Source organism: Castor canadensis, chromosome 3 (genome assembly GCF_047511655.1).
Source record: "Castor canadensis chromosome 3, mCasCan1.hap1v2, whole genome shotgun sequence".
NCBI lineage: Eukaryota > Metazoa > Chordata > Mammalia > Rodentia > Castoridae > Castor > Castor canadensis.
Genome location: NC_133388.1, coordinates 95,586,343 through 95,609,548, shown reverse-complemented (window position 1 = coordinate 95,609,548; position 23,206 = coordinate 95,586,343). Strand labels below are relative to the sequence as shown.

The 23,206-nt window shown below is 43.3% G+C and overlaps 1 protein-coding gene across 1 annotated transcript in view; it reads right to left on the bottom strand.

The window, feature by feature from the left end:
- The window catches only part of LOC109690106 (uncharacterized protein FLJ43738-like), a 50,937-nt gene extending 27,731 nt beyond the window's left edge, over nucleotides 1-23,206 (bottom strand). The window contains 9 exon segments of the mRNA XM_074068482.1: nucleotides 5,484-5,485; nucleotides 6,622-6,806; nucleotides 11,071-11,217; nucleotides 12,758-12,882; nucleotides 14,757-14,829; nucleotides 15,587-15,730; nucleotides 19,203-19,407; nucleotides 20,008-20,198; nucleotides 22,879-23,206. Of these exon segments, the coding sequence (XP_073924583.1) occupies nucleotides 5,484-5,485; nucleotides 6,622-6,806; nucleotides 11,071-11,217; nucleotides 12,758-12,882; nucleotides 14,757-14,829; nucleotides 15,587-15,730; nucleotides 19,203-19,407; nucleotides 20,008-20,198; nucleotides 22,879-23,143 (1,337 nt within the window). The 5' untranslated portion in view covers nucleotides 23,144-23,206.

The following is a 23,206-nucleotide window of genomic DNA, read 5'->3' as shown; positions in this document are numbered from 1 at the left end:
AATTTTAAAGTGGCTACCCGTGATTTTGTCTACAGATTTATAAGCAATAATCCAAGTCTGCTTTCAGATAACACTATACTTCTTCATAGTCAGTGCAAGTACCTTATACAGGTCAAGCACCCCAATTTGAAGATCCAAAATGCTCCAAAATCTCAAAGTAACATGGTGCTTGAGAACTTTTGGATTTAGGAATAGTTCAGATTTTATCCCTAATTTCTTGATTAGGGATGCTTAGTTAGCAAAATCTATGCAAATGTTCCAAAGTCAAAAACTACACCCATTGGCTGTTCTGAAAAGCCATCTTTGCAAGGCCACAGCCACCTCTGCAGCACCTCCTCCTCCTCCACAACATACTCCAGCAGCTTTCTCACCAAAGTCCCCAAACTCTAGCTTTCTTTTTCATCTGTTACATTGGATCACCAGTGTGTCCCACCATGTCAGATGTAGCTGGGGACACCAGCTCTGAGATCACCAAGGACTTTTTTTTTGTACAGATTGTTTTTTTTTTCATTATTATTCATATGTGCATACAATGCTTGGGTCATTTCTCCCCCCTGCCCCCACCACCTCCCTTACCACCCACTCCACCCCCTCCCTCTCCCCCCACCCCCTCGCTACCTGGCAGAAACTATTCTGCCCTTATCTCTAATTTTGTTGAAGAGAGAGTATAAGCAATAATAGGAAGGAACAAGGATTTTTGCTAGTTGAGATAAGGATAGCTATACAGGGAGTTGACTCACATTGATTTCCTTCTGCATGTGTGTTATCTTCTAGGTTAATTCTTCTTGATCTAACCTTTTCTCTAGTTCCTGGTCCCCTTCTCCTATTGGCCTCAGTTGCTTTTAAGGTAGCTGCTTTAGATTCTCTGTGTTGAGGGCAACAAATGCTAGCTAACTTTTTAGGTGTCTTACCTATCCTCATATCTCCCTTGTGTGCACTCGCTTTTATCTTGGATCACCAAGGACTTAAAGGAGAAGGAAGTTGTGGAGGCAGAAAACAGAAGAGACAATTCAGCCAATGGGAATGCTAATGAGGAAGATGGAGAGCAGGAGGCTGACAATGAGATAGATAAAGGGGAAAAAGGTGGGGAGAAAGAAGGTGATGGTGAGGAAGAAGATAGAGATGAAAGCAGCCACAGGTAAATGGGCAGCTAAAGGTGATGAGGATGGTGATGTTGATACCAAGAAGCAGAAAACTGATGAGGTTAACTAAACAGCAAAAAAGGAGAAGTTAAACTACAAAAAAGACCTTCTTGACCTATCCACCCTACACTTCCTGCCCCAGAATCTAAATGTGGTCACCTTTGAGTAGAGAGGCCCATCTGTCCACTGTAGGCAGCCCACTCAAGCTCTCCACCACCCACAAAACCACAACATGAATCTGCAACAGGGGAGGAAAAAACAAAGCTTCCAAGGCCCTGCTTTTTTTTCTTAAAAGTACTTAAAAAGGAAATTTGTATTTCTACTTACAGTTTATATTTTTGTACATGTTGTTAGGGGTCAGCCATTTTTAATGATCTCACATGACCAAACCACCCTTCAGAGTGTTCTGCGTCCTACTCTAACTTTACTTGTGGTGTGACCATGTTCATTATAATCTCAAAGGAGATTTAAAAAAAAACTTTGCAAGAAAAGGCAAAAACAAACAAAACCAATCTTATTCCAAGCATTCCAATAACTTTTTTGTGTGTATGTACTTAGCTGTACTATAAGTAGTTGGTTTGTATGAGATGTTTTTAAAGGCCAAAGATAAAATATTCCTTTTTTTTCCCTTTTTGCCTATGAAGTTACTATTTATTTATTTATTTTGGCCTGCTTGATGTGTGAAATGATGTTGTCCACTGATAAATCAGAATTTTATTAGGCTGAGTTCTAACAACAACAACAACAAAAAAACCTACAAAATTTGAAACACTTCTAGTTCCAAGCATTTTTTGGGTAAGAGATACTCATGTGTTATAACAAAATAATTCTAAACCTCCTCCTGTTCCTTGTATCACTGTTGTCATTCCTATCTCATACATAAGTTATAATCATCAAATATATTGTCATTATTATTATGCTGACCAGTTGTTTTCTTTTGGAGTAATTAAGGATAAGAAGAAAATTATTCTTCCTTATTCCCTCCCAATGCTTTCCCTTTGTGCAGCTCCTCAGGAAAATCTTGATCACTTTCCTTCTCTCTGAAGAACTGTTTTTGCAGTGCTGATGATCAAACCCAGGGCCTCACACATTAAGCAGGTGATCTACCAATGAGTTACACCCCAGTTCTGAAAAATTTTTTAAAACATTTCTTGCTGTTTATTCTATTTGGTAGAATTCACCAATCAAGCCACCTAGTCCTGGAATTTTCTTTGTTGGGAGATTTTTAATTATTGATTCAATATTCTTATTAGTTATTAATCTATTCAGATTTTGAATTTTTATCACTTAGTTTTAATAAGTTGTTCCTGGATTTTTTTGTACTTCACTCATTTTGATGACTTATGTATTTGCAATATACCTTTAGTACTTTTTTCATTGTATTTAGCCAGTGTGTTGGCATAGTATTCGCTTATGTTATTAGTGTAAAATCATTAGTACTATCTGCTCTTTCATGTCTGATTTTAGTAATTTGAATATCTCTTTTTTAGTCAATGTAACTAACAGGTCGCCCATTCTGTTGATATAAAAAAATAAACTTTGTTTCATTTGTTACAAATTAACTGTATTTCATTTATCTCTGCTCTTATGTTTATTATATTTCTCTTCTAGTTTTCTGCATGCCTGAAAAATCAGCATTGTGTGTATGATGGCAAGGCCTGCCACCAGCTTGAAAGCAGCCAAGCCTACTTAGACCACGGCTGCATCAGCCTTCCTGGAGGCTAAGCACAGGGCCACACTTCCCCAGGCTGCCCTATGTGAACCAGTTTCTTGGAGCTCCTGTCTTTCAGAGTCAAAGCCTTTAACCCTTGATGGGGAGTCTGGCCAATTCCTGAGATGCCTTCAAGGCATCTTTCCTGTTGTTCTGATTAAAAGTACTTGGCTTCTTTTTTAATCACACTAATTTCTTTAACACCTTCCTTGGCCTCAATTTTAAACCTGCTGCTTTTCTGGCTAAAGTTCAAGTTTTTCAAATCCTTCCTCTATGTTTTTTTCTGGTTCTTTCTGTAAATCTGGAAATAAGCAGCTAGCAATACTCATGCCACAGCCTGAATACTCTTCTTCTTTTAAATATCCTCTGCCAGACTAGTCTGTCACTATTAAATTCAGCTTGACACAACGTCTCATAATAAGAATAATAATAATGAAGACAAGTCCTTTGCCTCAGTGTAATATAATATGGCCTCTAGTGAAGATCCCATCTGAAACTTCATGAGCACAGCCTTTATTCTCTGCATTCCTATCAGCACTCTGATCTTCTGAACTCCCATGAGAGTCAGGGATTGTCTCTTTTCCATTTTTCAGGGATTCTCTAGCCTGCATCTCAAAACTTTCCTAAACTCCTCCCACAAATCAATTCCAAAGGCTTCTGAACCACATTACTATGTATAATCACAGTGATATGATCCCACAGCTTGGGATGTAGGCAGCTAGGGTAAGGAAAATTGCCAGAAGTGGGGATAGCTAGAAGATAAAGAGTGCAGGCATGGCAACGCACATACTTCTTTAAGAAGAAGATACAAGACAGAGAAGGGGGAGAGGGAATAACCTTGAAACAATGCCCTAAAGAGAATGGATAAAAACCTCAAATCATGTCATTTCTTGGGTACCCTGTCTTGGGATCCCCCAACTCTGGGGATCTACTCTCCCACTATACACTTTTCAATCTCAATAAACTCTCCACTTTATACTTCCCCCTTGAGTCTGAACTCATCATTCTTTGCCAACTCTTGGACATGAACTTGGTCCACACCTGACACTGGTATCAACAACACCACTCCCGGTACCAATTTTCTATGTGAGTCACCTTCTATTTCTGTGACAAAATACCTTAATGAATAACTTAAAGGGGGAAAGGTTTATTTCAGCTCATGGTTCAAGGTTTCAGTCCATGATTGGCTGCCTCGATTGCTTTCAAGTCCATGGCAAGGCAAAAGCATCAAAGAGTATGGGCATGGTGGAAGAAAGCTGATTACCTCATGGCAGCCAGAAGCCAGAGAGAGAGGAAGAGTCCAGGAACAAAATATACCCTTCAAAATCATGCCGTCAGTGACCTACTCCCTCTTACCCAGGCCCATGTCCTAATAGCTCATTCAGCTATGAACTCATTCATGGACTAATCCCCTGGTGTAGTAGCCTCATGATCCAACAATCTCTCTATAGCATCACCAACTGGGGACTGAGACTCCAATATATGCGCCTTTGCTGGGGGATGTTCCCTATCGAAACCATAGCAATGGTCAAATGATGTGAATGGACACCCATATTCATGAGAGCATTATTCACAATAGCGAGAAGGTAGAAACAATCCAACTGTACATCAGTTGATAAATGGACACATAAAATGTGGCACATGCATAAAATGGAATATTATTCAACCATAACTAGGAATGAAATTATAGCATGTTCTACAACATGGATACTTGAAGACACTAAGTGAAATAAGTACTAATGAAAGGGCAGAAACTGTGTGATTATTCGAGGTCCTGTTCTGTCTCTAACTCATAGAGTTGTTCTAAAGCCAACCTTAACCCATAGAAATAGAAAATAGAACAGAAATTGCCAGAGACAGCTTGTAGGGGGAAATAGGGACTTGTTTAATGGGCAGAGTTTTTGCTTGGAATGATGAAAAGTTGTAGAAATAGGCAGTGGTGATAACATTGTGAGTGAACTTACTGCCACTCAACTGTGTGCTTGAAAACGGTGAAAGTGGGAAATTGTGTGTCTGCTCCACCATGAGGATGTAAGAGGATCTGGCTGTGACATCTGTCACCCCATTGATTACGAGCATTAACTCAGCTAGTCTGGCTGGCTAGGTGGGTGTCCCCTTCCTCCCTCACTACTCCATGTTTGTCCCTCCTGAAGCTGCGCGCTCGGTCAAAGAGGATGACCATCCCCAATAGAGGAGGACCGTTCTTCCTCAAGGGTATATGAGCAGCTGCACTTCCCTATTAGAACCTCCAAACAAGCTCTGTTTCACTATAATGAAAACAGAAAACAATTTTTAAAAACCCTAAGGAAATCTTAATAAATTATGGCCTATTAATTCATTATTGGTAACAAATTTATCATACTAATGTAAGATATTAATAATGTGAAAATGGGCATATGTATATAGGAACTCTTTATATGATCTGCTCAGTTTTTTGTAAATTAAAATTCTTCTAAAAAAATTAAGTGAATCGGGCTGGGAATGTGACTCAGTGGTAGAGCACTTCCCTTGGGTGGCTGAGGCCCTGGGTTCCATCCCCAGCACTTTAAAAAACAAAATGCACAAATTTTTAAAAGCAAAACCTTCACATTGGTCCATTGGGGGGTATGTATGCTCACCTGTAAAATGACCTCTGGGGGTAGGAATTTAATGTACTGCTTTTGAGGGGAAGCCCAATTCGATGCATAACAATAACAATCCCAAGTTGGCAAAACTGTATATGGAAAAAATGAATAGGGAATAAGGGTAGCATGAGGGCTATCTTTGTGCTCATGGACTATTTCTGCAGCTTGATTGCAATGATACACTGCATCAATATTAATGCTCTTACTTTGAACTCATGCTGTAGTTAGATAACAACACTGGTTAAGTGGTGAATGACACATGGGTCCTCTGGTGAATCTTTACAGTCTCCTGTGTATCTATATTTCAAAATAAAAGTATGATGTGTATTTGCAGATATTCTCAGACTAAAACAACTAAGCAGCTTCAAAGACAAAAAGAAAATTCTACAAGCTTTGAGAGAAGTAAAAAAGAGGACACACATAAACCTTCAACACAGAACATCCTCAGAACATAAAAAGATGGAACAAAGTCTTCAAAACTCTGAAGGAAAATTATTTTTAACCTGGCATTCCATACCCAATCAAAATATCTACCAAGTACGAGGGTGGAATAAAGATACATTGAGACATATGAAGGACTGGCAGTGTGGCTCAACTGGTAAGAGCACCTGCCCTAGCAAGCATGAGTTCAAACCCCAGTACCTCCAAAAAAAAAAAGATACACTCAAACATATGAAAAAAAATATGGGGGGAAGAAATATCCCATTGACCTTTTCTCAAGAAGTTACTGGAAGGATGTGCTCCAGCAAAACTAAAGAGCAAATGAAGAGGAAGATGTACAGTCCAAGAGACAAAGATCCAACCAAGAAAGTGAAGAGGAATTCCCAGGATAAACAGTAGCACAAAAGCTAGTCGGTTCACAATGAGCAAGTGTCTAGCCGAATACTGTCACTATTAACAGAGAAGCCCATACTTTCCTAAAGAGAGGCTAGCAACCTCCACTTGTAGAAGTTCGGTGAGAAACCTCAGATAAGATGGCTCCCATCTCAGGAGACTAATTTCTTTTCATGTCTTCCTGTGGGATCCTAAATTGCAAAATGTGGATGCTAATTCACATGTCTCACTGAAGGCTACTGGGACGAAGCATAATGGGCAGCTGGGTGGGATGAGGTACTCTTCACTTGGGGGATGGCTTCATGCTTACCTCGAGTTCATGAATGGGTACAGGTTGTGATGGAAGGCAGGAGGCACACTTTATCTTTATGGTCAGGGGGTTTAAGTCCTGCTTTTGCTCCTCAGTCATGATGGGAACTTCTGTTTTTAAAGTCAAAAAGCAATCCAAAATGTTGGCAGACTTCTCACTGCCGCGATTCTGGACAGTTTGCCATCCTGGGAGGAAATACAGCATTAGTCCTGTACTCATGACAGCCCAGGTGTGTTCAGAGGGGTAAAGTAACCTGAGAAGAGCTAATGATAAACTCAGAATCCAAAAGGAAAACTTGAAAGAAAAGAAAAAAAAGAACTGAGATACCAGGCATGGACTTGGACACCTGCACTCAGGAGGCTGAGGCAGGAGGCTCAAGTTCCAGGCCAGCCTCAGCTACACAGTAAGGCCCTGTATCTTAAACCAAAGACTGGGGATGTAGCTCAATGGCAGAGTTACTTTCCTAGCACACACAAGGCCCCAGGTAGGATCCCCAGCACCACAAGAGTAAGAAAGAATTAGGAAATGCCCACAGGAAGCATGTTATATTCCAATTTCTCAAACTAAAGTCCCATCAATTCTCTCTGATGACTGAATGTTTCTCATTTAATTTTTGTCATCTTGATACATATTTCCTGAATCATCTGGGTATGCATGCCATCCTAGAACCCTGAGTTCATTGGCCTGGAGTATGGCCTCATGCTGAGAGATTTCAAAAGCTCCCCAGGTGATTCTAGAACCACAATTCTAGACCCATGCTGTCCTCTATAGTACCTCCTGGTCTATAATACCTCCTGGCCACATGGGTGATTAGAACTTAAATTAAAACTAAATAAAATTTAAAGTGCAGTTCCTTAACCATGCTGACCACATTTCAAGTGTTCAGTGGCCCTGCGTGGCTGTGGGCTACTGCCCAGGTAGAAGACAATACCCTTGGGTAGAGCTGCTCCAGGCAGAACAGTACAACATCAGGAGCAGTAATGTCAGTGTGTGCACAGGGGGCTCGGGGAGCCAACTGTTCTAATGAGCACAGAGATCTGTGTCTAACATAACTGGCACATTTGAGCCAAACCTATATATGCATGCCCCCACCATGACAATTTTTGCAACTGTTCAACTACAAAAAAGGGGGAGGGGTAAGTTGAGGCACTTCATGGTACACAGATATCTGTGAGAATGCTTTTCCTATTAAAAAGGGCCCTACCTACATTTTACCAGTCAGAGACATACCAGGGTAGGCAAAAATAAAATGAAATAAAATAATTAAGGCAGCTTAAATTTTAGAGGCAGAGAAATATGAGTTCAGATCCCAGATCTGTTACTTATGTGACAAGCTAGTCTTTTTGAGACTCAGTTTCTTCACATAATACCTTTCTCAGGCTCAGAGGGCTAAGAGAGATGGTGAAGATGCTAGGGGTGCTACCAATACACAGCACGTGCTCAAAAAGCAATCAGTTCTGTTCCTTTCAAAGTGCCTGTAAATGTATTTCTAGGGCACATAAAAGCCAAATTGCAGGTTGGCAGAATGGCTCAAGTGGTAGAGCATGTACCTAGCAAGCATGAAGCCCTGAGTTCAAACCCCAGTAACTCAAAACAAAACAAAAACAAAAAAGCCAAACTGCTCTCACTCAAGGAGAGTAGTCACTTCCAAAACAAGCCATGAATAGGTGAGCCCCCCATATGAATGATTCTCCTTCATGAAGCAAATCAGAGATAAATAATTATGGTTTGAGTTCTATAACTTAGTAAGCTTTTTCAAATAAGACACTGCCCAAGACAGAAGAAATATCTGGAACAAACATGGGCTGATATCATCATTCAGAGTTTGAGAGATGGCAGCCATAACTCAGGTCTCTCAACCTTGGACATTTGAGGACTGCTCGTTCTTTGAGATAACCATTCTTTGAACTGTTGGATATGTAGCAGCAACCTGCTAGATGCCAGTAGCACCCCACTCCCAGCTGTGATGACCAAAGTGCTTCCACATACCATCAATGGCCCCCAGGGACACAACTCCATGTTGAGAATCTTATTCCCAAGTGAAGGAAAAGGTGGGGCAATGTTTATGTTCCTTCAAGTGCCCTCTCCAGACATGTGTTAATGTCATTTGCTCTTTAAAACAAAATTCTGTGGTTGCTGTCACCTCTAGTTTACAGATGGAGAAACTGAGGCCCAGAGATGTTAAGTCATCATCCAAAATCTCTTGGCTAATGAATTGTGATGCCAGCATCCAACCCAGTTCAACTTGGCTCACCATGGCCCTCCATTTTCTACCATTTCCTTTTAAAATAAGAGTTCACAGCTGGGTGTGATACACTTTAACCCTAGCTATGCAGAAAGTGGAGGTAAGAGGATCACAGGCAAAAACATGAGACCCTATCTGAAAAATCAACCAAAGCTGCAGGCACAGCTCAAGTGGTAGAGTGCCTGCCTAGAAAGAGCAAGGCCCTGAATTCAATTCCTAGTACAACCAAAAGAGAAAGAGGAGGGGCAGGGAAGGAAGCAAGGGAGGGAAGGAGGGAAGGAGGGAAGGAGGGAGGGAGGGAGGGAGGGAAGGAAGGAAGGAAAGGAAGGAAGGAAGGAAGGAAGGAAGGAAGGAAGGAAGGAAGGAAGGAAGGAAGGAAGGAAGGAAGGAAGGAAGGAAGGAAAAAATTGATTCCCAAGCCTGAAATCCTTCTAAAACCATACTGGGATTCTGGACAACCAATATCTACCATGAAGTTCATAAAAATCTATGGCCTAATTTGAAGTTGAGGATGTAACCTCATGTCATTATTTTCTGGCAAAACCAGACATCATCTGCATTTTGAAGCCAGTCCCAGTTTATGACTATACTGTCATCCATGTAAGGGAGCAGGTTTATCTTTGTTTTCCTTGATGAAGTCCCAGTGCCCTGCACCAGCCTTCCCAATGTCCTGGAGAGGCAGCTGCTACCTTCCCATCAGCCCCCAGAGTCCTACTGTGTGCAAGGTCTCTTGCTACCTCCTGTGACCCTTAAGACAACACTCAGGTAGAAATTATCATCCCCGCTTTATGGATAGGAAAACTGGGGCCCAGAGAGAGCAGATAATGTGGTAGTGAGTGTCTGGGTTGGGATTCGAAGTCTGTTTGTCACCAAGGCTCTTGCACCACCTGCCATTTGCACATCGTGGACAGCACAGGCTTCAGAAAAGGGCTGCACATCCCTGGCTCTCCCTGTGAGCCAGGTGTCTTGTGAGGTTCTCCCATCTCTCCCAGCAAAGTGAAGGAGCAGTCAGCCGGGCCAGGGAGACGAGACCCTGGAAGTCACTCACATTACAGCACTTGTGCACAAGGGATTCTGAGCCACAGGGAAGTTAAGGCAGTTGGAGATAACCAACTTTAGAGGAAGGCTGGTTTTCAACACTCCACTTAACAATGAAAACTAAGGCTGGGGTGTGGCTCTGTGGTACAGCTCTTGCCTAGTATACTGGAGGCCCTGGTCCCACCACAGCACTGAAAACAAGCAAGCTCAAAAGTTAATAGTATTTTCTCTGGGCTGGTGGAGTGGCTCAAGTGATAGAGTGCCTGTCTAGCAAAGCCTACCAAGCAGGAGTTCAAGCCTCAGTACCACACACACAAAAAAAAGTTAATAGTATTGTCTCAAAATGTATCACCATCAATCCAAGAGCTGTGAAGATGATGACTGTCCTGACACTTGTGGGCCTGACAAGGTCAGACTAGAGCCTGAGCCTCCACATAACAGCCAGCAGAGGACACACATACCACCTGCCAGTCAAAAGCCCCCCATATTATCATGCTTTAAAAAAAATTGCATAATTTTACCCAAAATATATTCTTATCTTTCATAAAATATATAAACATAATTATTGTTTACCAAAATGTAGAAAACTTAGTTTAAAAATTGTGGTAAATCTTACAAAGCAAGAGACCCAAATCCTTGTTCTGCCACTGACCAGTGTGGCCTTGGGTTAGTTGCTTCATCTCCCTGAGTGTGACAGTGAAGACCCTTGTCCCCAACACCACCACCACAGGTTCACTGAGAGGAAAATGATGTACATATGTAAGACACCGGATATATGCTCAGTAAAAACTGGTTCTCTTCCTTCATTCCCTTTACTAGTCCTTGTAAAAAAAAAAACCTGTAGGAAAGTGTTCATAAAATGCAGTGCCTATTTAACAAATAAAATCATGCCACATATTCTTGCAGGTTTCCTTGGATTTTGGAACCAAACAGACCTGGGTTCAAACCCTGACTTTGCACTTACTAGCTGTGTGATCTTGGGCAATGTACCTGACCTCCCTGGGCCTCTATTTCTTCCTCTGTACAGTGGAGACAATTACACCCACAATCCTGAGGTGGCAGTGAGGATGATAGATGGTACAGAGCAGGGGTTCGATCACCAGGAGCATCCCAAATATGGACATGTGTGACAAGACAAGCAGAAACTGTCAGGAACTATTAGCTACCAGCAAGGAGAGGCATGACTGCCAGCTGGAGGGAGAAGTCACTCTGTTTCCAGGGCTCTGCTAGCTTGGAATCTGTTTCCTCTTCTGCTTGAGATTTCTTCCCTCTCTGAGGGCTTTTCCTTTTCCACTCTGACTCTTTCCCTTTAACTGTGAAAGCAAACAAAGAAGTCTATGAAATGCTTACAAGGGACCAGGAATTCAGCACCTACCTGCAGGGCCTGGAGGTGGGTGGAGAAGGACCTCAACACTGTTGGCAGGGTAAGGAGGCCCAACTCAGATTAACAGCCAGTACTGGGGGTCCTGCCCCAAAGCAAACACCCAGGGTCCTCACACAAGTACACAGATGCTCACCATAACAGTGCTGGAGACAGTAAGACGTTAGGGAAATTCAGTGCCCTTGACAGGGACCAGATAAAGGATGACACTCCATCTAATGGAGTGCATTGCAGAAGTCAGAATGTGAGTGCTGGACTTACATATGGACGTGAACAAATCTCAGAAATAAAGCTGACTGTAAAGAGCAAGTTGCAGGAAAGTTTGTGGGACATCACACCATTTGTGTACCTCATAAAACAAAGATCAGTGCGAGGGGCACCGACTTTGATCAGGGAGGGCATGCTTTCTAAGAACAGCAAGAAAAGGGCACTTACACTCTATTACCTTTATTTCTTTCAAAAAGAAAAAATGAGAGAAATGTGGCAAAATTTAACATCTAAGTTGTGGGTGCATACTTGTGGTTTTTTTCTGTGACTTTTCTTATATTTATTCCAAAATAAAAAAGAATAGCTTGAAAATCTCATCGAATGCTTAAAGCAACTTTAAAAAGGAGTGATGCTGTTTAGTCTGCAAAGGGAAAACTCCAAAGGAGTTGAAAGGTTTCAGATGTGAAAGTGTGGACTAGTTTTCACAAGCCTTAAAACACAGACAAGTTTTATTCATGTCCATAAACTCACAGAGAGCCAACTCCCAGCCGCTTCCCTGTGCAGACTCAGATTGTTGAACCAGAGCCAGGTCATCAGAAGGAGAAGACAGGTTGAGAGGTGAGGAAACAAGCCCTGGTGACTTGCAGCAGCTGTAGCTGGACAATGAAATGGCCCATCCCAGGAGGCAGCAGTGACATGGGGCTCTAAAGTTCCTACCTCATACTAGACACCCAGCTGCTTACTGAAAATTGGTGAGGGGATCTAGGCTGAGCATGAGGACTCTTGTCTTTCCCCAGTCTGTAACTAGGGTTGCATGGCATGAGCAGGCCCCATGACATGGGAGGCTGTGTCCTTTCCACAAATGGTTTGTCTTTCTGGGAGTCTTTCCATAACCCCAACAAGCCATGTACCCACCCCACCACAGCAGCTCTCCTATAGAATTGTAACTGTTACTTGAAAGTGTCCACCAGGCGGTAGTGTCTCCCTAGGCCCAAATCATGGATCAGGCAAACATAAACATTGTGGAGTGGGTTAGGACCAGAGGGAGAGGCTGGGATGGAGAGATGGGCAAGGTGAAAGTGCATGTAGTACAGTATAGCACTTAGTCAGATACCTTACTGAATCTTACTGAAGTAGCCAGATTTTGAAATATTTCCTAATTTTCCAAGTCTAGTTATATTATAAAATTTCAAGTTCCAGGACAGCCTGGAACTATATTTAGTGAGACTCTGTCTCAAAAATTTCAAAATCCCATCCTCACTTACTTTGAGACCTATGCCTTTCTAATATGTTGGTTAAGCTAGTTAATGATGTTTTCTCAATTGATTCCTTGATCTCCATCATGGTTGTTCCTGCCACAGAAGTAGTTGGTGGTCTTGAAGTATTCCGCCTAGAAAATCCACAAAGAGAAAAGTTAATAACCATGAAAACTCAGAAGCCAGACCTGAGACTCTATTTACTACACTAGATGAAGATAGATGTTTCAAAATAACATTTTCTGACCAGCCTCTCAAACTCAATGTGCATGTGAATTGGATGGGGATCCTGTCAAATAAAATGTGCATTACACCTCAGGAGCCAGGGGAGGCTGGAGACTTGAGTTCTACTGAGCTCCCCAGAAGTGCTGACCCAGTGGTCTACAGACCACACTTACACCATCAAGGTACAGCCAACTAGGAAATATAATGGAAAACAATATGCTTTTATGAAAGTAGCTAAAACTATAACATCTAGGAATTCACATATAGGAATTGCTACAACATCTACAGGAAGGAGGAACTAACTCCAGTAAAGGTCATAAAAGAGGTCTGAATTAAGTAAAAGGATATGCCCTGATCATTGATGGGCTAATGTGACCACAAAAAATGTCAGTTCTTCCCAAATTAATCTATAAATTAAATGCAAAAACAATTTCAAAAATCAAGATTGTTAACCAGGCACAGTGAACTTCACCTTTAGGCCCAGATACTTGGGAGGCTGAGACAGAGGATTGCTTGAGCCCATGAGTTCAAGGCCAGCCTGGAAAACATAGAAAGATGGACAGAAGGAAGGAAAGAAAGGGAGAGAGGAATGGGATGAAAGAGGAGGGAGAAAGACAGGAAAGAAAGACAGAAGAAAGGAAAGAAGGATGGGAGAGAGGGAGAGTGGGGGGGGAGGAAGGAGGAGCAAGAGAGGAGAAGGGAGGGGAGGGGAGGAAAAGGAAGAAAAGGAAAGACTGTCCAGTGGTACATGCTCTGGTTCCTCATCACATTCCCCAGACCAGCAGCAAGGCTTCCGCTCCCCATGTCTCCACAGCACACAAGGAGCCTCCGTCTCCACACCTTTCTCTGGCCACCTAAGGCCCCAAAGACTCACAGCAGGAAAGGCCAAGGCTCAGGAGTCTGAGGGTGTGGGTTGGAATCCTTGCTTATCCAAAAATTCTAGTTTTATGACTTTGTGCAAATCACTGAACCACTCAGTCACCTTGTGTCGAAAATGGAAAAGTGAGCATTGTATCCCACTAGCAAGTTATTTGAAGGCAATGTGTTTATGAATTATGGACTGTCTAATTTGTATCAAAACCATCATCATTGTGCAAAATCTCCAGATGGTGAGTGGAGATCCAGTGCTTGGTGAATCCTGGTAAGGAAAGTGAGTCTCGTGGAGGAAATGAAGGCGAAGCTGCAGCCCTGCCAACACATGGTTAGTGATGCGTTAGCATGATTTCTGGTTGCCAGTGAATCTGATCCTACGCATAGGATGCACAGTCTTGTGTTTCTCATCTATGGATGAGTTATGAAAATATATAATGATTATACTGATCATGTCAACTGACTGCTAAAATGGCACTCTGATGTTTGCTTTTCACTGGGCCAGACCACAGGAATGCCTAGCACCTCTTTCACGTGAAATTCATCTACATAAATGTCTGTACTGCGGAGAGAATACTGTACTGACATCTGGTGTAGTATATGTGTGCCTGTCATGTGAGAAAGGGGTTACAGATGTATGAGTGTAATGACTTGCTAAACTTTCAGGATTCAGAATTACAGAAAGATGAAGAAAAACCAAATCTTCATTTTTTTTTTAAAAGTGACCATTATGAGGATCAAATGAGAAGAAATGCTGCAGGCAGGAAGTGCAATCCTGGTGCATGTGCACATAAACATGCTTCGCTTTCTTTCTCTGTTCCTTTCATTTTGTCTGGATTGAGTGAGTGCAGCTTAACAAGAATAGGGCCAGTATGACCGCTCCTCCTCCACAATAACATGGTTCCAGCCTTACCGAAATGAGGTAAAATCATCCATTTTGAGTGACTTTTCATATTCCTCACTATTCCTGGAAGAAGTTTCAGGCTCTGCTTGGTGAGAATCTGGAAATATTAGCAAATGTCACTAAACTTCTTGTTATGTGCTAGTTCACTACAAAATGATGCCCCTTACACATTTCTGTGGTGCTGCATGCAGGCAGAGGGCCTGGTTCATGGTATGCATTCAGTAAAAAAGTTTTGCCAGTAACACCTGAGTGACTAAATCATGAGTATACAAGCAGAATCCTGCATGAATTTATATATTGCCCCCATAGAGAAAAGACAAAAATCTATTGCATATCAAATTGTTGCTTCACCACAGTTTACGAGAATGTAAACTCCCAAGATCCCCAAGCTCCCACATATGGGGAACGACTATGCAAATTGCAGTCCCCCAGAAGATGCAAGACTGTTCAGTCATCACAAACAAAGTTAATGCAAAGTTCATAAGAAAACAGAAAAGTGCTTGTGATGACACATAAATAATCTCAGAATACAGAAATACTGTTCACATCCAGGGTAACTTCATATTAAAAAAAAAAAGTTCAAGAACAAAAACAAATTCACTATACCATGGTAACCAAAATGTTATACTAATTACAACTGGTGATGAATTTTTATTTTTCCTGCTTTTTTACTTTTCTATACTCACTGTATCTTCCTTTAAAACATACGTTTACTTCCACAGTCAGAAAAGGTTTTTTTGTAACAAATGAGTTATAAAAAAGAACAACCAAGAGTGAGCCGCACATGCATACTCCACGCAGCCAATGTTCAGCTTGTCCACAAGCTTGTCTCAACTCACCTTGTGGAGACTTTGAGTGTTTTTCTGCCTTTTCTTGTTTTCCTGGTGCATACTCCTGGTCCCACTCCTCTGTGAGAGAGTTGGCTTTCTCAGGACCCATTTCAAACAATCTTTTCTGATTTAAAACCAAATGTCTTACTTCCTCTAGAATAAAGGAAAAAGGGCCATGGGCTAAGTGGATTAGAAATTCCTATGAGTCCCTGCTGTGTGCAGTCACTGCCTCCTGGTGGACCTGAGTCCATCAGGATAAGCTGATGGCTAAGTAGGTATGGGGTAAGTAGGTGTGGGTCTGCCTCCTGGAGCTGTGGTGTGGGATGCTGCCTCCAAATACCAGGAACTCAAAAGAATAACCACACACCTGCTTGGGCAAGGTGCTCTTTGGCTTCTGCCAAATGAGACCATCAAGCACTTGAGTGACTGTTCAAAGAGTCATTGATCTCACTGCAAAGGGGGACAATACCATGTAACCCACCACATATCCCTGTTCTATAGATAAGTATCTGGTAACTTTCTTGCCATCACATCGGGTCCTCGGAAAAGCCAGGCCTACATCACAGCTCCCGTCCCCAGCGGGGGAGTCATCTCCCCTTTCCCTTCCATCAGTAGGGGGCCTTGCAGGTTCTTGACAACAACCAAGCATGGATGGAATTCTGAATCAAAGGAGGGAACGAATGAGTACAGATAAAGGAAGCCACAAAAAGAAGTGAAGATGAAGTGAGATTTGATTCACTATTGAAAGACAGATAAAAATTTTGAAGAAAGAGATGAGGCTGGGAGCTCCAAAGGCATGGCCTGCTGCCTGAAGGCAGGGGCTATAATCAGGACAAGCCAGTGTCTTCAGGGATTATAAATTACAGCAAGGCATCAGAAGGATGGGGACAGAAGCAAGGACGAAGCCTTGGAGAACAAACCATGAAAAAGTTCTCAAGGCAGCTGTGAAAACAAACAGAGTGAAGTGCCAGGGTTTAAAGGGATGACACAGGAAGGTCAGGCTATGGTGGCAAGGGAGACAGGCAAAAACCAGGTGTACAGCAAGCCAGGAGCAGAGGAAGAGATAGTGGCTGGGTGGAGAACTAAAAAACAAATTAGGCAGGAATACCAAGCAGGTGTTGGGGGAGGGGTCAAGAACTGAGATTTAGAGGGTTTAAGAATGATAACACCTTCCTCCAGCATTGTGAAACCAAGAGGCTGAACAGATGGAAGCAAAGTGAAATGCTGGCCCTATAGGGATTGCATTAAGGCCATCAGCCTCTGAGACGACCTACCAGATAAATTTCCTGTCCTCTCTAATGAAATAGACCTCTTAAGGTATTTCTGTACTCCTGAGAAATGAGTGCCTATAAGGTATCTATGCCAGTGTCAAAAGGCAGGGTTTAAGACAGGTGCACTAGACCCATGGAAGGCAGGTAATGGTGACAGGCATATGTTTCTTCTCCTTTCTGTCATCTATTCCTAAATTGTTTTTATGAGGTGAATATAACAGCTCTTTTCATGAGAAAAACGTATTTAAAGTAAGAGGCCATGATGCCAAACTGGAGGCTGTGAGGAAACTGGAAGCTGTGAGGAATGGCTGGGGCTCTGGTCTCAGGCTCATTCAGCAGGCCCCAGGCTCTCCCTGCAGGGCTCAGAGTGTAGCTGATCCTTCCCAACTTGTCTCCCATGGCCCCTTCTCCAGAAAGCTTTCCTGATACCCTGGCCTCCTGCTCCAATGTGAGCCCAGGCCGGGGCAGATGTGGACCACAAATTGTGGCCCAGCTGTTCAGGTTGGGTCCTCAAACCAGCCAAGGGTGTGTCTGCCAGCTTACTAGAAGCCCACACTTTGAGAACATGAGACTTTCATTTGGTGCAGGTGAGAAAAGTTACCTGTGTACCATTTTCTCACACAGGGACCCTACAATTAGTAGTTCAGATTTAAATCACTCAGGGTGATTTTGGTCCCTAGGGACATCTGGCAATATCTGCAGGTTTTCATTGCCATCCTGGGAGTCTGACATGGCCCTCTGGTGAGAAGAGCCCCTATCATCTGCAGGAAAGCCACACAATGAGGAATGGCCTGGCCCAGTGGCAACAGTACAGATGAAACACTAAAGTCCTGAGATCACGGTATGAGAGTGGCCTCTCAAGGAGGCTGGAAAACTGGAGAAAACCAGTTTCCTGGTCACACAAAATTGGGATCTGATTCTGCTATCCCCATTGCAAGTGAGGGTCTCAGATGCTCACAGCAAAGTGAGGCTCGTTATGCTGCCTGGAAGCCAAGCACAGCAACAGTGCCAGACCTCCAATACGCATGTCTCCTAACAGCTCTGAACATCAAGTGCACCTTCATTCGGGTTTTAAATTCTCATGGACAAGGCAACCATCCTGTGGCTTGCATGAGAATGGGCCGCTCCCACCACCTTGTCTGGGCTGCCAGCGGAGTAGGAGTAGGTCCTATTCATCTTTTCCGTTTTACAGATGAGAAACAGATGTTCATGGACTTGCCCATGGCAACCAGCTAGTACAAGACAGAGAAGATATTGACTTCAAACCTTGGGTCTTCTCACCCCTCCAGGCTCATTCCCTCCAGGACAGTTCAGAGACTCTGACATTGCCATATTTGTACAAGTAACCATCTAGAATGAGCTGGACAAGGTGGTTCACACTTACAATCCCACTACTCGGAAGGTAGAGGCAGGAGGATCAAAAGTTCAAGGCCAGTCTGAGCAACTTAGAAAGATCCTGTCTCAAAATAAACCTTAAAAAGGGTGAGAGACTGAAGTGTATCTCAGTGGTAGAGCACTTGCATAGCATGCATGAGGCCCTGGGTTCAAGCCCCAGCACCACTTCAAAAAGAAAAGAAAAAGTCTAGAAAGGGCTACATAAAAATGTTAGTACGGTTGTCTTGAAATGGAAGAATTTTTTATTCTTTTTTCTCTCCCTTTGTCTCTTGTTTTCCTGGTGGGGGATCGAACCAAGGTTGCTCTACCACTGAGTAAAGCTCCTATCCAAATTTTGTCCTTTGTTTTTTGTTATTCTCTAACTTTTTTCTGTGAATATACAATATTAGTCCAGGGAGACAGACAATTGATGTGGACCATGTCAGAGCTGCCCTGATGTGGACAAAGTGTTCTGAAAGGTGTTGGAGGCACACAGACACTATGTACCTTGCATAGGGAGGCTCTTCCCACACCAGAGCACTTGCTGGAGGGATGGTGTGTGTACACATGAAGGAATTCTGGCTTTTATTCCAGAACTATAATATCCCTCGTCTAAAATGCTTGGGATTCAGAATTTTTTTTCAGATTTTGGAGTGTTTACACATATGTAACACAAACACACACATATACGAGATGTCTTGGGGATGGAGCTTGAGTCTAACACGAGGTTCATTTATGCTGCCTGCATGCCATATACACATGTTCTGAGGGTAATTTCATACAGTATTTTTGGTGCACCTGCATTTTTACTGACCTGTCACCTGGAGTGGGCTGTGGAACTTTCTGCTTGAGGCATCAGAGATGCTGTTTAAACTCTAGCGTTCTTTGGATTTCAGATTTCTGGATGAAGGATGCTCTACACGTGCTGAAAAATCACATCTCCAGCAACATTTCAAATAAAACCAAAATCTCAGACTTACCATAAGATCCTGTGTTCTCAGAATAACCGGTGGCCTTTAGTCGATAATACCTGACTTTCTTCGAAACCTTGTCCTTGGTGTCCCAGAGCCTCAAGATGACCTTGTGGAAATTTATTTTCTTTAATAATTCCTTTGTCACGTTGATATTAAAAGTTTGGCTCTATGACACCCAGATTTTGTTACCTTCTCGCCAAGGCTTCATGGTCTGTGAAACAATACCTTTCAAGACTAACTGTGGGGAGATGGAGGAGGAGCAGTGTGCAGAGCTAGGTAGCCCCCATCAGCCTGGCCCATCAGAAATGGAGCCAGCATGCCATCCTTGCCTGTCTGGCTTCTATGCCTGCCTCTCTTGGCTCTGAACTCACAGTGGGACATGGGGTCCCCTCAGGCCTCTGGGTTCCTCAGAAAAAATAAAAAGCAAAGCAAATTCCCATAAATAGTGTCCTCTCTGGTTACTTCTAAGCAACGACCCAGAGCCAAACCCTTGGCAGGGGTGTGCTTGCACATGTATACACACAGTCATGCACACATGAGTAGGTATACACATACAGGTGCACACACAAAGAAAGAAATTGTAAGAGCTGCTGAAACTTTTGAAATACTCAGGAAATTATGGAGTAAAAGTACCTAAAGGAAAAATCATGCAGCTGAATGCTACTCATTCTTAGGTGAGTGCAGATTCTCACTCAGGAAGTCTGGGGTGGCCCCAGGATCCTGCACTTCTAGCAAACTCCAGGGCTGTGTATACTTCAGGTCCATGGAATACACTCTGTGCTATGAATATTGCACTCCACACACCCTGTACCTTTGCTCCTGACTCCAGGAATACTTTGGCCACTGTTGGAAATAGCACTATATCGACTATTTTAGGCTCTTCATCGTCGGGCAGGATGAAATATTCGATGTGGTAGAAACGGCAAGCCTTTGCAACATGGCTTTCCACTTTAAAGTGTCTCTTATATTTATCAGTGAAATTTGTGAATTTTCCTTTTTGACCTAGAAGAGAGAGATTTAATGGACTTGTTCTGTCACCACAGCTCCCTGGAGGCAAGACAGAGTGTCATGGCTTGGAAATGGCACCCAAAGGCCATGTGTTAAAGGCTTGCTTCAGTCTGTGGTGCTACTGAGAGGTGATGGAACCTTTAGGAGGTGGGCCTAGTGGAGGTAAGTTAAGTCACTGGGGTGTGCCCTTGGAGGGTTAGTGGGACTGAGCCTCTCCCTTCTTTCTGCCTCCAGGCTGACATGCGGTGAGCAGTTTCCTCCCCTCACACTCCCACCAAGATGTTCTGCCTCACCAAAGGCCCAAAAGCAACAGAGTCAAGTGACTGAAACCATGACCAAAACAACCTTTTCCTCCTTATAAGTTGAGTATCTCAGGTTTTGTCACAGTGATGGAAAACTGACTAACACAAAGAGCCTGGGGCTGTGGGAGGCTGTGTAGCCCTGTGCTGTTCACCCACTAGCTTGGAGAAGATAAGTTCCAGTCCTGGCCAACAGAGTAGCAGAGCCAGACTGGGCACCAGCATGCAAAATTTAAGTGCATAGTTCTGAGAGAGGTATCTCCTTAGGTGTTTCATGTTGGTAGCCTTGCTCGTCTCACTCTAGGCCCAGCTCTAAGAAATGAGTCAAAACCAAATAAATACAACATGATTCGTATGGTAGCAGCAGTTTGAACAGGGTTCTGAGATACAGTGAGGCAGTGCAAATAACTCTGCCTGGGATGGTGAGTGCAGTCTCCCCAGGACCTTAGCAGAGTCTTCTGGAGTGAAGTTGGCAGATATGCCTAGCAAAAACCCCATGAGAAATGCTGCCAGAGGCCAGAGCCTAAGGCGCCCCACTGTCTGCCACAAGCTTCAACGGAACTGTCTACATTGGAAATTTTCACAATATATGAACTCCACAAATATTTGTTTGGGACTTTTTTTTTGAGATGGAGGGTCTCACTATGTTGTTCAAGCTGGGCTCAAGTGATTTCCTACCTCAGCCTCATGCACCCCCAGACCCTGCTCTCCATAAGTATCTGATCCAAATTTCATTCCACCAAAATAGGATTCTTTTATGTGACTTTTTTTTTTTGGCAGTACTGGAGTTTGAACTCATGGCCTTGTGCTTGCTAGGCATGTGCTCTACCACTTGAGCCACTCTGCCAGCCCATGACTGTTTTTAAAAGCTGGTTTTCTGGGGAGGAGGGGGGCAGAATATGTTTATTTGGGGACTGGGAGGGGCATTTTTTTGCACTTTTTCAGGGCTTTTGTTTTGCTTTTTTAGGGTGTTAGGGATGAAATCCAGGACCTTACACATGCTAGGCATGCAATTCTTCCACCCAGCTACACCCCCCACTACATGTTGTAGATTTAAAGTCTAATTTTTTAACCAGGAAACTGCTACTGTATGGACAGAATAGCTAGTGTTTGTACACAGCTTGGAGTAGAGCACCACCTGCCAGTCCTAGGTAGCCAGCACACTTTTCTGTGAAGCTTTCTGCCCCGAAAGCTTGTGGCCTATGTTCTGATTTGATCCAAGGTAGAGTGGACAGAGCCTCTCATTTTCTGTTGATGGAAGAGCAAATTATTATAACCCTTTTGGAGGTCAACTTAACAGTAACTGTCAAACAACTTTAAGGGCATACCTTTAACCCAAGAGCTCTTGGAATTCATGCTACAGAAGTACCCACACATGGGTATGCACAAAAATATATGTATAAGGATGTCTGTTGCACAATAGTACCTTAAATATCCACCAAAAAGGGGTAGAATAGGGCTGAGGTATAGCTCAGTGGTAGAGTGCATGCCTAGCATGTGTGAGGACCTGGGTTCAATCTATGGAAAGAAGAGGTCATCACATAATGACAAAAAGTTCCACACACCAAGGAAATGGAGCAATTGTAAATATGTTCTACACCAACTAATCAAACAGCTTCCAAAATATCTGAAGCAACAAGAGAACAAGCTGTAAGGGGAAGCTGAAATCAGTCACCATGAGGGACAGTCAAATAGACAGAGAAGGGAAGGGAAGGAAGAAAGGGAGGATGGATCAAAGTCTATCAATCTGCCCCTAATGTTGAACTATGTGACTTGCTTTGGCCAAAGAGACATTAGCAGGTAGGAGTCACCAAGACACTTGCTTGTGGAAATGAGCTTATCCTCTGTGTGCACCTGCCTTTGTATGACAAGCAGCTATCTGGGAGGAGGATGGAAGACACATGAACAGAGCAGAACCACCATCCCAAAGCCCAACCTGGATCCATGCCCTGAACATACAGGGAACAACAGGTTCTTGTTTGCAGTCAGTGAGTTCAGGGCTTGTTTTGTGGCAATAACTAAATCAACATTTTGTACTCAGAGATTTTGATTCAGTGGATCTCAGATGTATTTTAAACGAGGTATTGGGTGATGCACAAGACCAATGCCTTAACCTCTCTGTGGTTTCTTTGTCCATAAAAACCAGATGGCATATCACCTGCTTCTTAGGGCTTTGAGAGGATGAAGTACAGTGAAGCCACAGAGCCACGCACATGCCTAGCCCATCCTTGAGCTCTGCTAAACTTGCTGTTATTTTTCTGACCTGTGATCCCGGCTGGCATCAACCACCCCATATGGGGAGGGCAGAAGAAAGATGCAGGTCAGTAGGGCACCCCCGTTGGCAGAGGATGCTGAAATTCTGCTTTAGCACCTACCTACATTAACCGGGAAGGCCAGCGAGATAATGAATTTGCAGGGGACAACGTGGGGCACGTGGGAGTCAAAGGTGCTGTCAGTCTCCACGAAGGACCCCATGCTGCTGTACTGGTCATCAGAGTCAGACTCCTGGGCCCTGGCCCTGGCCCTTAGGTACTCCTCCATATCACAGTCGCTCAGTGACTGGTAAAGGCTGGCCAGGGAGGACATGGGCTCCATGCTTGCCCGGTCCTCATCCTCCCACTCCCAGGCGTGCAGCGACATGCTGGCAGAGCCGACTGGCAGTGCTGCCTGTGGAGAATAATGACTCCATCACCCTCTGCTGTG